General features: G+C 36.6%; 2 protein-coding genes across 2 annotated transcripts; both read left to right on the top strand.

Annotated features, from left to right (window-relative positions):
• The first annotated feature begins 784 nt into the window (after window positions 1–784).
• LOC103926642 (mitochondrial import inner membrane translocase subunit TIM14-1) lies at window positions 785–3,032 on the top strand. The gene is made up of 3 exons (XM_009335457.3): window positions 785–980; window positions 1,999–2,177; window positions 2,636–3,032. The coding sequence occupies exons 1-3, from the start codon at window positions 849–851 to the stop codon at window positions 2,790–2,792; spliced, it is 468 nt and encodes a 155-aa protein (XP_009333732.2). The 5' UTR covers window positions 785–848; the 3' UTR covers window positions 2,793–3,032.
• Window positions 3,033–5,006: 1,974 nt separating this feature from the next.
• LOC103926643 (mitochondrial substrate carrier family protein C) lies at window positions 5,007–11,696 on the top strand. Its single transcript, XM_048565080.1, has 8 exons — window positions 5,007–5,524; window positions 5,667–6,855; window positions 8,151–8,568; window positions 8,926–9,070; window positions 9,188–9,303; window positions 9,418–9,496; window positions 10,208–10,441; window positions 10,991–11,696. Exons 2-8 carry the CDS (start codon window positions 5,715–5,717, stop codon window positions 11,324–11,326), a joined length of 2,469 nt encoding a protein of 822 aa, XP_048421037.1. The 5' UTR covers window positions 5,007–5,524; window positions 5,667–5,714; the 3' UTR covers window positions 11,327–11,696.
• Window positions 11,697–12,643: the final 947 nt, after the last annotated feature.

Raw genomic sequence — 12,643 nt, 5'->3', positions numbered from 1 at the left:
CAACCTTTTTCATTAGAGAGAGGTGGGTTTCCAAAATTCAGTTATTTTCCAAGCAAGGAATTTATTCTCTTTTTTTTTATTTTTTATTTTATTTGTGGAAGCATGCCCCATGTTTTTAATTTGTTAAAAAACGCATTCAACACTTCCACAATCTTTCTAGCACTTTTTGCTAATCGAATCCTAAACTTGCATTTTTCCATATGGAGCGCTCTACTATAGTGACGGAAAATAATTACGTTATACATTCTGATGTAGGTTCGATCCTCACCGCTTCCTCTCTCCTCAAACAATTAACAATCCCATTAACGTAAAAAAAAATCCTCAACTTATTTTTACCATTGGAAAGCATTACTAATATGTGATTTTGATACCCCATTAAGTAGTTATGTTTTGATGACCAAGAGAATATTTCTGTCCATTCAAAATTTTATACCTTGAAATGTAGTGTGTGGGTAATTATTTCAAAGTTGTGTGTTTGTTGAAAACTTATTTTGAAGTCATCTGTGTAATTATTATAAATATGTTTGGGGCTTTTCAAGTAAAAATGTTTTGTAATAGTCAAAAGTGCTTCTAATTAAAAACTTTTAGTTTTTTTTTTTTTTTTTTCCCTAAAAAATTCAGCATATTTATAAGAAAATAATGTAGGTGCTTTTGAGCAAAATACTTCTTACAAAAGCAGTCAAAACAAACTTGTTGGGTGCAAAATGGGCCTAGTCCGTAGCCTATAAACGCGCACATTCCAGAAGTTGTCCGGTGCGTTTAAATGGCGGCTACACGTCGCTATATGATAGGTACCAAAAATTAATGGACGAATTAGAATCTGGGAATTAGGGTTTAGGGATTAAAACATGCTGGGCAGAGCACACAGCTTCTTCTTCCCCAACTCACAACAACCCAAAGCCACAACCAGCTTCGAGAAGCCTCTGAATGAAAGACAAACCGCAAATTCGCAGCTCAGTCACGACACATTCAACGATATGGTGAGCAAAATCGCGTCTTCCCCGCTGGCTCTTTTGTTTTTTCACTCTCCATTTATATTCCCAAATTCAAAATTTAATGTGATTTTGGTACTAGGGTTCGTAAAGTTTTAATTTTTGGAATCGTGGTTGTTTGCATTGAATTTGGGTTTGCTGAAAAATTATGGGTTTGCATTGATAGATTGGTACAACAGGATTTCTACTAAATTTGACTCGTCCTATTGGCTTCCTGCTGTATGTACATGTACATACATACATCCATACATACATAAATGTAGATATATATTTCTATTGGGAGGTTTAGAACAAAAGAATTGTAACGGCCACATGGAGAAAACTGGATCATGGGTTAATCTTAGGAGTAAAATGGTTAAACAACTTCTTCGGGTTCACTAATCCAATTATTTTATCTAATCTTGATAAAATGTCCACATTTTGATATGCATCCTTCCTGTTTTCTGGTCTGATTTGTTAGAAACCTGTGCACATTCAGCGGATGTTCAAATTTGGCATTAAGATGGGAGGACTGTTCTGTCACATGATTCCATGCCCTATATGCATTTGAATCGATGTATCTGTCTCACATGCATATATTGTTTAAAACTATTGTTATCCACATTCAGAGGTCAGGACTGTGTAGTTAGTACCTTCATTTGGTTGTCCAAGTGAGATTTTGCGGTCTAATATTTGGCTCCATGTGTGACTGTTAGATGACGGTGTCTTTGTGCATTGAACTATGTAAATGTTAAATGTGATTCCGAAAACTAGTGGGAGTGGTGTGTGACTGTTAGATGATGGTGTCTTTCTGCATTGAACTATGTAAATGTTATTCCAAAAACTAGTGGGAGTGCACCTTTGTTATGACATGGGGCAAATGGCCATTGGAATAATTGGAGGGGAACGAAGTCGGAAGGAGTTTTATCAGACAAAAAATGCCATTTACATTTAGTTCAGAAAGATTGGAGAGTTAAAATGACAAATTACATTCTGTAGAATTAACGAAATTTTAGATGTACTTCAGGCTACACCATTGTTGGCTGGTCTTGCAGTAGCTGCTACTGCCCTTGCTGGTAGATATGGTATCCAGGCTTGGCATGCGTTCAAGACACGACCACCAAAAGCTAGAATGCGGAAATTTTATGAAGGTGGCTTCCAGCCGACAATGACAAAGAGGGAAGCAGCTCTTATTCTTGGCATCAGGTAAGCAGGATTTTGTAATGTAGAATGCAGGATCTTTTCCTAGCTTATCCATTGCTGTTTATTCATCCATGGTCAAGGAAACTAAAAGGAATATTCTGTTCCTTGTATATAAATTATGAAATTGAATTGTCTACCGTCAAATTATAAGGAAACAACATTTTTTTGGAGAATTAAATAGTAGGTGCTTTTCTGTTTCATCATTTGGTAAGTCTTCATCTCAACCAAAATAAAAACAGAGAATTGATTATTTTCTCGAGTCAAATACCTTGTACTTGACTTGTCTTAGAAGAGATATAGTTATCTGAACCAAGTCAAACTCTAAAAAGAATGAAGATAGGGAAAGGTTGGAGAGTGATACTTGACGCTTTAATGTTGAAGCCGTGCTCGTGTTGTATTCTCCTGTTTTTTTTTTTATTGTTTTTTAAGCAAAATTGATTTTCGTTTGGATGATTTGACAGGGAAAGTGCAGCTGCAGACAAGGTCAAGGAAGCACATAGAAAGGTCATGGTCGCGAACCATCCTGATGCGGGTGGCAGTCATTACCTTGCTTCCAAAATCAATGAAGCTAAAGATGTGATGCTCGGGAAGACAAAGGGCAGCGGATCAGCATTTTGACGCCATTTCGACGCCTTTGAAAATGCCTCGACTTCAAGTAGTGTGCTAATCAGTAAAATGCCCCCCTTCGCCTCCTCTCTCTAAGGTATTTTTGCTGGAATGTACGATCTTGAGAAAAATGGGAATTCCATTGCATCTGTCTGTGTAGGTTCAAATTTTGTTCAAATTGATTGTATTCGAGTTTGTGATATTGAATGCCATAAAAAGAGGGCAAAGGAAAGGCCTTTCAGATGCTTTTAACATACTTTTTGCAGATGAAATGCAATTTGAAACGAAAGGTGATTTCCGCACACTATTTTTCTCCTGTGTAGAAAGAGAAAAGGGGTGTGCAGTGATCTTTGAAATTTATGGATGCAAAGATAGAGCACTCTGGTTTTGAACAATACTCCTATATTTACACATTCGCTCTCTCCCTAACATAAACGAAACAAAAATATTGTCCTAATCTAATCAGATATGGCTACAACCAAAGGGTCGTTTGGTAGACCTGGGTTTAGTTAAGCCGGTTAAAGTAGTGTGCTCCACCCTTTATGCCTAAGTGTAAAACCTGCTCTCTGTAGTTTAGATGAATATAATGTAATTATTGTATCGTTTGTTGAAAAACACAAAAAGAGTATTCTACTAAAAAGTATATATAATACATAAATCGGGTATTAAAAACACATAAGGAATTTGCATATATGTCAAACCGTGATTAATTTGTAAGAAGGAGCTGGTTTGAAAAATAAGATTATTACAAAAAAAAAAAAAAAGTAAAGATTAAAACATGCATACAACAATCCTAATACATTACATGGCAGGTGGCCGTTAGCTACTATAGTGGTCATTGTGCCTTGTGATCAAAGGAGGCAATACCAATAATTAGAGCACACAAAGCAATTGCTTAGAGCATTATATATAAAAATGCTAAGGAAACTCTCTGAAAGTGAATTTTTTTTATAGAATTTCTGTTACCTCAAATTTTAATGTTAATTTATATGCTAATATTATAAAACATTGTGCAAAAAACGTGACAAAGAGTTTCAATTTTAAGAGAATCTCCTCAGCATTTGTCTGCATATATATCCAGTACATATGGATTGCTAAACAGCAAAAGAATCTCCAATTAAGATGTTTGGATAAGTGACAATCACTCAAAAGTTTTATATGTGAAAAGTCCATAGATGTGGCCTTAGAAGTGGTTCTCTATGTACAAACAAATAATGGGGTCATATGCTACACATTCTATTATTTGTTCATATACCTTTGTCAAGACATCACCTTTGGAATATTTGGAGACTACATTTTGATAGATTATACTGTACATCTCTCTTAATAATAGTGGTACAATGTACATTATACCGTATACCTCTATTTGAAAGGTGGTACAATGTAGTCTATCAAAATGTGGTAAATATTCTTACTGGATAGCATGAAAAGTGTAAAAATAATGATTGAGTCAAACCTTCCAAGTTGTCTAAACTACTTATTAATATAACTCTTTTTATTAATTAAAAGAAGGTGAAAAACTATTTAATCTTCTATCACGGAAAAAAATGATGGGGAATAATGTAACTTTACAAAACCAAATTTTGCTGTTTTTATTGAAGCCTCGCGTACCTGTGGTTTTAGTATATATCCAATATTATAAAATAAAGAAAAAAAACGAAAACTTTTATTCCCACTCCCACTCCCACCTTGTCTATGTAACTCTCTCCTTTCCATTTAAAAAACAAATTAAAAATATTCGCACACATAAAATGTGTAGGCATGTACTAGTTTAATTATATGTTTTCACTTAATAACATGAATTAATAATAATACGTATATTTCTTACTTTTAAGTCTCAGTGACTTTATCAAATGAGCAGACAAAAATTGTGTTATTATTGGTTTGTACAGTTGATGAATGGCGAGAAATCAAGTGTCATTTGTTTTTTTTAATAATTTATTTATATTTTCAGATTTATGAAAATTTTTGTCGAGCTTTTGATCGACCAATTATCTACCCCCCCTAAACTACCACAAACCACGAGATTCTAATTCAAAATCATAACAAATTTTTTGGTTGTTTATTACAATTTAGATATATAAATGGATAAAAATTTGGTTGGTTTTTTGAGGATTTTAAAAATTGTGAATTACCTTTCTCAAAAAAAAGAAAAAAGAAAAAAACTAATTGTGAATTACAACAAAAACTGGGTGGCAAAACCAGAAGAACCCACGAGCTCAATGCAGTCCTGACGTCACCTTTTATCCATTCAGCATTCATTATCCGATAAATAAGATTACTACAAAAACCAAATAAATAATTAAATAAACACAAAATTAAATTCAAAATATAAGAATAAAAAATTGCAAAAATAGATAGGCCTGGTCTTTAGCTCCCTCTTGTTCTTCACTTCTGGTTTGTTTTTGTTCATCTTCTTCTTCCTGCTCCTCCATCCGCACCCAATTCCTCTCGCTCCCAAATGAAACGCAGATTCTGTCCAAGCCCATCAAAATCTGCAGTCTTTATCTGAATCTGGGCACCCCTTTTTCTGTTTTGGGCACCTGCTTACCGTTTCATATGGCTTTCAATCCGTTTCTGCCATGAAGAAGTTGGCTCTCTCAACTCTGAAAGGTCGACAGAAGAGAAAAGTGGAGGGATTTGAAGCTGATTGGAGAAAAATGGAGCAACCCATAATGCGCACGTAGGGTTTCGGCGTTTCGGATTCAACGGTCGGTGCACCGCTTCGTATTCGATCTCATCCGGTTGGTCCACAGTTCTGTATGGTGTAGTTCTTTTAATCTATGCTGTTTTATTGAAGAATTTAATCGGTGTTTGCTAAATTTGGAAGAAAATTTGTGTTTTTTTTTGTATGCTTGTGTATGTAACGGTGATTGTGGATTGAAGTTTGGTGGTTACATATATCGGACTGAGAATTTTGAAGTGGTGTTAGTAATGGTGTCTGCGAATGACCCGATCGAATCGTTTTTCAATTCGATTCAGCTGGTTAAGGAAGCGCTTTCGCCGCTCGAATTGGGCGTTCGAAAAGCGGCCAAGGACTTTGAGTGTTGCTGGGCAGGCCATAAGAATAAGTTAAATGCTGCTGAATTTGTTACCCAATTCAGTGGTGGTGATAACAATGGTAAAGTTAAGATCTTTGGGGGAAAGAAGAAAGCTGGTGACTGTGTGATGGTTGGCGAGGAGAGAAAGAAGGGAATGTTGGTTAAGGTTCCGATAAAGGCGTTATTTGGGAAGTTTTCGCCAAATTCGGGGAATGGAAATCGACCTGAGTTGTCGAATAGTGAGTTGAGAGAGAAGGATTGTGATAAGGAGGATGGGTCTTGTGCGAATTGCATGCAGTTTGCTGTCACTTGGTCTGTGTTAGTTAATAGTTTTGTTCAGGCATTTCCTGGTCCATTCAAATTGGGTAAGAAGCGGGTCCAGAAAATGAGCGATGACGACAAAGCGTGTTCTTGTAAAAAGCCAAAGGTTTTAGGTAACTTGAAACAGAGGGAGTCTACGGAACAAAATGTTAAAATGATTCAGAATGAAGCCGTGTCACATGAAGAAGGAAAACATGTATCACTAGAATGCCTTCTTGGTTTTGTTTTTGATCAACTTACTCAGAATCTTCAGAGGTTTGATCAGGGTGTTCAAGAGAGTGATTGTAAACCTTGTGATACTTCCAGTGAGCCGCCCTCTTCCTCTCAGAATGACCATTTCAGGGTGATCGCGGGTTTGTTTGAAGGTCGAAAAGCAGATGTAAATGGGTTTTTGGGAAACTTGACGTTTGCTAGAGTGGGAGGAGTGCCATCAGGCGTTGTTGGAGTATCGTCTTCAGTTGATGAAGAGGGTGATGAGGATGTTACTGCAAATAACCCGGCAGAATCAGCTGGCAATTCACCACAGAAGCTTGCTAGCGATATACTTAATATTCCCCTATCAAATGTAGAGCGTTTGAGATCCACGCTATCCACCGTTTCATTCACCGAACTAATTGAACTTGTACCTCAGCTGGGGAGAACTTCTAAAGACTATCCTGACAAGAAGAAGCTATTCTCTGTCCAAGATTTCTTTAGATACACAGAGTCTGAAGGTATGTTGTCTCTGGTAACTTTGGCACTTGCTACTAATTGTGGAAATGCATGTTGTTTCGCCTAGAAATTGATGCTTGTTTTCGTAAAAGAAAAAAAATTCAAAAAGGAAATTTATTCATGCTGATTTTTAGTCTTTCTATGAATTGAATTTGTAATATCAAAGCTATACGATGACATTAACTTTTTCATTTCCATGTCTGTCCTTATTGTCGAAGGAGCCTTTATTTTGTCCACTGCCTTTATGTACCTGATGCTTCTGTGATGACTGGATCAGCTTAGCTTACCTTTGGATAGGATTATCAGTAAACAAAGAAAGATATTGCCCTGTTGTTTATTGTTGAATTCTCGTAATATATACTCATACTGACTTAAATACTACATACACAAATACATGCATAAATAATCTCTTAGTGAGGCCGTTTCTTACTGAATCCTGTCTAAGAATTTATTTATTTTCCACTCATAGTATGTACGCGTACACGTGTTTCTATATTGGTGTGAAAAATTTAGCTATAAGATACTTTAACCATGGTTTCTTTAGTGAAACACGTGTTTTAAAGTTACAAGTTGATTGATTCAAGATGTTCCTGGATTGCAAATACCATCCTTAATCAGCGTGCCTCTTCTGCAATTGTTTATGTTCCCTTTCTCATAGCTTTAAAAAAAAAAAAAAACTACTCTTTACTGGCTTACCATGTTATAATTAGTGGAGGATACTAGTTAGTTTAAGATAATTTGTTTGATGATTATCTTGTCAATGCATGCTAGTCATAAAAGAAAAAAAAGGTAGTAAGAGACCAACCTAATACAAATCTAAGAGAAATCATCTTATTTTCAACTTTGTCAAATTCATATGAGCTTTGCATTGGACGAAATAAATTAGCACATTACATGAACTCCATAAATGAAGGCCCTCATAACTTGTCCATCCAATATCTTACTTAGGAATAATTGTAAGGGCATCAACTATCCTGAAAAGTACGTAGAGCATTGATGGACCGAGATATAGCAATATGATAATTAAGGATGTGTTAATATTTGTCTGAATTTTTGAGAATGCCAACAAAATGCTTGCACTTTTCAAGTGATACAAAGCATTGTTTTGGCATCCATAAACTTTCCATTGATACCTTTGAGTGGGAGAGCTAAAGTAATTGTCACCCATCTTTACCTAATTGCTATATTTGATAGAGTGATGAAGCTCTTAAATAGTTTGTTTGTTTGGCCTCATCAAATATGTCCTCTTTCTTGTAAGTTATTTCATTAACACATTTTACACCATGAACGTGTCTAGGAAGGAGATTCTTTGAAGAACTGGATAGAGATAGTGATGGGCAAGTCACTCTAGAAGATCTCGAAATTGCAATAAGAAAGAGAAAATTGCCACGGAGATATGCTCATGAGTTTATGCGCCGTACTAGACGTCACATATTTTCAAAATCATTTGGTTGGAAGCAGTTTTTATCCTTGATGGAACAGAAGGAACCAACCATTCTACGAGCATATACTTCTTTATGTCTGAGCAAGTCTGGAACACTGCAGAAAAGCGAGGTGTTGGCCTCACTTAAAAATGCAGGACTTCCAGCTAATGAAGACAACGCTGTTGCTATGATGCGGTTTCTCAATGGTGATACAGAAGGTTCTATATCTTATGGACATTTCAGGAATTTTATGCTCTTACTCCCTTCTGATCGACTTCAAGATGATCCTCGGTAAGATGGATTTTTCATTCAGTTAGTTTCCCTTTTTAAGTTCAGGTGATGTCAGACTGGTTTTTCTGTTGAAACCTTCCATGGTTGGTTCCTGGATATAGTGTTGTTATAGCATGGAGTTTGATTTAAGTATTGATTATTTGTTTTGTTTCATTCTGGGTCTGAAATGGTAACTGTTCCATTCTTGGTAATTGATACATTTATGCGGAGAATGAATTTTCAATGAATTAGTAAAGCAGAATAAATTGAAATTCAGAAATAATATCCATGTATATTTAAGAAATTCCCAGTTGGCCAGTGTTCACAAGTTAGTAGGATACTCCTAGCTGACAGTAATTTCTTTCAAAATACATACAGGAGTATCTGGTTTGAAGCTGCAACCGTTGTTGCTGTTGCACCACCAGTGGAAATACCTGCTGGAAGCGTACTACGGTCTGCATTAGCAGGGGGGCTTGCTTGTGCTCTATCTACTTCTTTAATGCACCCAGTTGATACTATTAAGGCAAATTTTTTGTACTAGGAACTTGTACTCATGTGCTCGGAGTTAAAAATTTCTGTAATCGGTGATGCTTCTCTTTAGTCTTCTCTCCTAAAATGCATCATTTTTTACATTTGGCAGACTCGAGTACAAGCATCAACATTAACGTTCCCTGAAATTATTTCCAAGCTTCCACAGCTTGGAGTGCGGGGATTATACAGGGGCTCAATTCCTGCAATTCTTGGACAGTTTTCAAGGTTTTTTTTTCTGCCCCCTTCCCAACCATAATATTATAAAGATGAATTAGCTATTTTAGCTAAATTTTGTGTAATTCTCTACCTTCTGGCTGATTTGTTATTGTCACGTTACAGTCATGGCTTGCGAACTGGGATTTTTGAGGCAAGTAAACTTGTGTTGATAAATGTTTCTCCAACACTCCCGGATATACAGGTACTGATTGGTATTTTACTATATGTTTTGTTGTTTTTCCTCCCTCGTTGGGGACTAGCATCATACTTCCATTATGCCTCTGAAAATCAAAATACATTGATATCTATTTAAGCGAATGCAGGCTCATTTTGTCTGTTCATTCTTTTCATTTGTTCTAAAGATATTAAATTATAGTTTATTTCTACCTCTCCACAATTCTCAAGAAGACTTCATCTACTTAAAATTACTGCTTTTCCATCTTAAGTAAGTACTAAGAAGTAAGAACGGCTTCTTAAAGAAGTAATTAACCATCCTACTTTGTAGTCTGAAAAAAAAGTTAAGTGTCATGTCTTTTACTTTTTTTCTTCTTCGTATGATTACAACTATATCAGATAGCATGGTGTTTGCTACCCAAAGTAAAAAAGTAATAAGTATGGCTCTGTTAGAGCAACTTCAACTGGTAGTTTCCCTATCCTTATGCAAACATTAGTACCCTTTGAAAATGGTTCTCGTGCTGTTGCTGGCTTGCTCCCCCCTCCCTCCCCTTCATTCTCCCTTTCGAGCATGTGCTATGCCCAATCAAAACAACTGAATTTAAAGTCTGTTGTAGTTCCAATAAGGGAAATATGAATTTGACGTGGGTGGCAACGGGTCTGTCTGATGCATCTGCCACTCTTTTTTATTAATTCTGTTTTGAAACAGTATAAAATTTATGTTTTGGCATCTTAATAGGTTCAATCTATAGCATCATTCTGTAGCACATTTTTGGGAACAGCAGTGCGAATTCCTTGTGAGGTGTTAAAGCAGCGGTGTCAGGCTGGCCTTTTTGACAGTGTCGGGGAGGCTCTTGTGGGCACTTGGAACCAAGATGGTCTTAAGGGTTTCTTTCGTGGGACTGGTGCCACTCTTTGCCGTGAAGTTCCGTTTTATGTCGCTGGCATGGGGCTGTATGCTGAATCCAAAAAGGTAAGTATTTTCATATGCAACCTTCCTTTCTAGGCACAAAATTTATCTTCCTCTCTTATTTACCTTTTGAACGTGCAACTCTAAGATCAGGGTTCTTTAACCTAAACATGAAGCCTGCTGCTCAAATTGCCTAAGTTGCATCCCTAAGATACGAACTAAAAAAGTTACAATTTTCATTTTGGGAGAGGGCAAAGTTTGGCTACAATATGTTCATTTTTTTATAGAACTACCTAGCAAAACTGGAAAAGGAAGATTTTGAAATTTAATATGACTCGACACAACTCATGCCCAAATACAAGTTACCATGGCATTTTGTGGCGACGATGATAGCTAACGGCTGTGCGTTAATGCCATGCGTTCTGGGATTTGGCTTTCGTCTTCTATAGTGTTGTTCCACTGCTAAATCCTGTTCTTCATATCAACAATTAATTATTTATTTTTAACATGCTTATCTTGTTTTGAGTGTAATTAATATGTATATATATAACGGTAATTAGTTTGATAATAATTTTGATATGTTTTCATTAGTTGACTGTTTTTCTGTTTTAGGCTGCCCAGCAATTTTTAGGGCGGGATCTGGAACCTTGGGAAACAATTGCAGTTGGGGCATTATCTGGCGGGTTAGCAGCTGTTGTCACCACACCATTTGATGTGATGAAAACAAGAATGATGACCGCTCCACCGGGTCGACCTGTGTCAATGTCAATAGTGGCCTTCTCTATACTACGGCACGAGGGACCGCTTGGCTTATTCAAAGGAGCGCTACCCAGGTTTTTTTGGATTGCTCCGTTGGGTGCCATGAACTTTGCAGGCTATGAGCTTGCTAGGAAGGCCATGGACAAAAATGAGGAGCTAAACAGCGAGCAGCTCCAACAAAAGAAGTGATGAGATTACTATCTACCGCACCATCTCCCAGTTGTTTTGAAATTAAAGCAATTATATGCTGCCGGAAATTTTCGACTTTTTTTTTCCCACATTTACCGGCAGCATTTGCTTGAAATTTCCATCCGACCTTTTTGCTTCGTGGGTCAGAAATTGTACTTGCCCAGTTCCATAGGTTATGTTTTGAACTTTTTTGGTCTTCCGGCGATGACAGTGGAAATGCCGTTGACGTTATTTTGTACTTAATGAATTATACACAGTTTTGTACGCTCTGTGCAGTTTGTACCGTCATTCTCTCTCCGTTATACATTTAACCAGAATGTCTAAATGTACATGCCATTTTCCATTAATGATGGTTTTCTTTTATCGCTCTGTCTGTTTCCTTTTGTACGGACTAGTATATACTCATGACGAGTGTGTTCGAAAATTCAAGATTACATCAATGTGTGATATACATTGCAGATTGAATGTTCGCTAAAGAATCCTCATTAAAATAGTGGGTGGAGCATACAATGCAATGTGTTGGTGCATAAAAACGGGTCGGTCTTGGTCCAACGTAAATCCGATCATAAATTACACACACACACACGAGACCACAAAGATATATGGTGGTTCATCTCAAGTTGGGGTCATGTCCACACTGGTGTCGATCCGGTTTCACCATGTAAATTGAGGGTTACAATGCACGTGGAGGCTATAGAGGCTAGAATTTGCTCTCCTTGCCCTCCATCTAAAGTGAGGGTGAACTATGAAGGATCCTTTTATAGTATAAAAGTTTCTGCATCTCTTACATGAATCATGGGCTAAGTAATGAGACCCAAATACTGAGGCCCAATATATGGTACAACACAATGTAGACTACATATTTGTATGCCTGGATGCAAACTCCAGAAATACGGTGAATGTATACTATACATTGACGTGTAGTCTATGCAACAATACAGAGAAAAAAGAATGTCAAATGTACGAGTAAGGATCAACTAGCTCTTAATTTAGTACTTCTTTGTCAAAGTTAGAAGTTGAAGGGGTGCCTTCGGGAAAATGGACACAGTAGTGAACGTTTGTTGTCAGCTCATGGCTTAAGAGCATCTCCAGATAAATGCCAAATGTTAATTTGATGGCTGATGTGGCAATATTAGATTTTATCTTTTTCCAACCGATATGTTTTTTTTGTTATAATTAATATTTGTAGGACGCATCTTAAATAGAAATCAATTAAAATATAGTTTCAAGATCTATAATTAGTGCATTAATGGGACCTACACAATAAAGTAATTAAAAATTATTTGACATCACCTTTTCTCATATGTGAATCCACAT

Source organism: the organism of the source record quoted next, unplaced genomic scaffold (assembly GCF_019419815.1).
Source record: "Pyrus x bretschneideri cultivar Hongxiangsu unplaced genomic scaffold, Pyrus_bretschneideri_v1 Contig4, whole genome shotgun sequence".
Lineage (NCBI taxonomy): Eukaryota > Viridiplantae > Streptophyta > Magnoliopsida > Rosales > Rosaceae > Pyrus > Pyrus x bretschneideri.
Note: the sequence above shows the minus strand (reverse complement) of the source record. Positions and strands in the feature narration are given on the sequence as shown.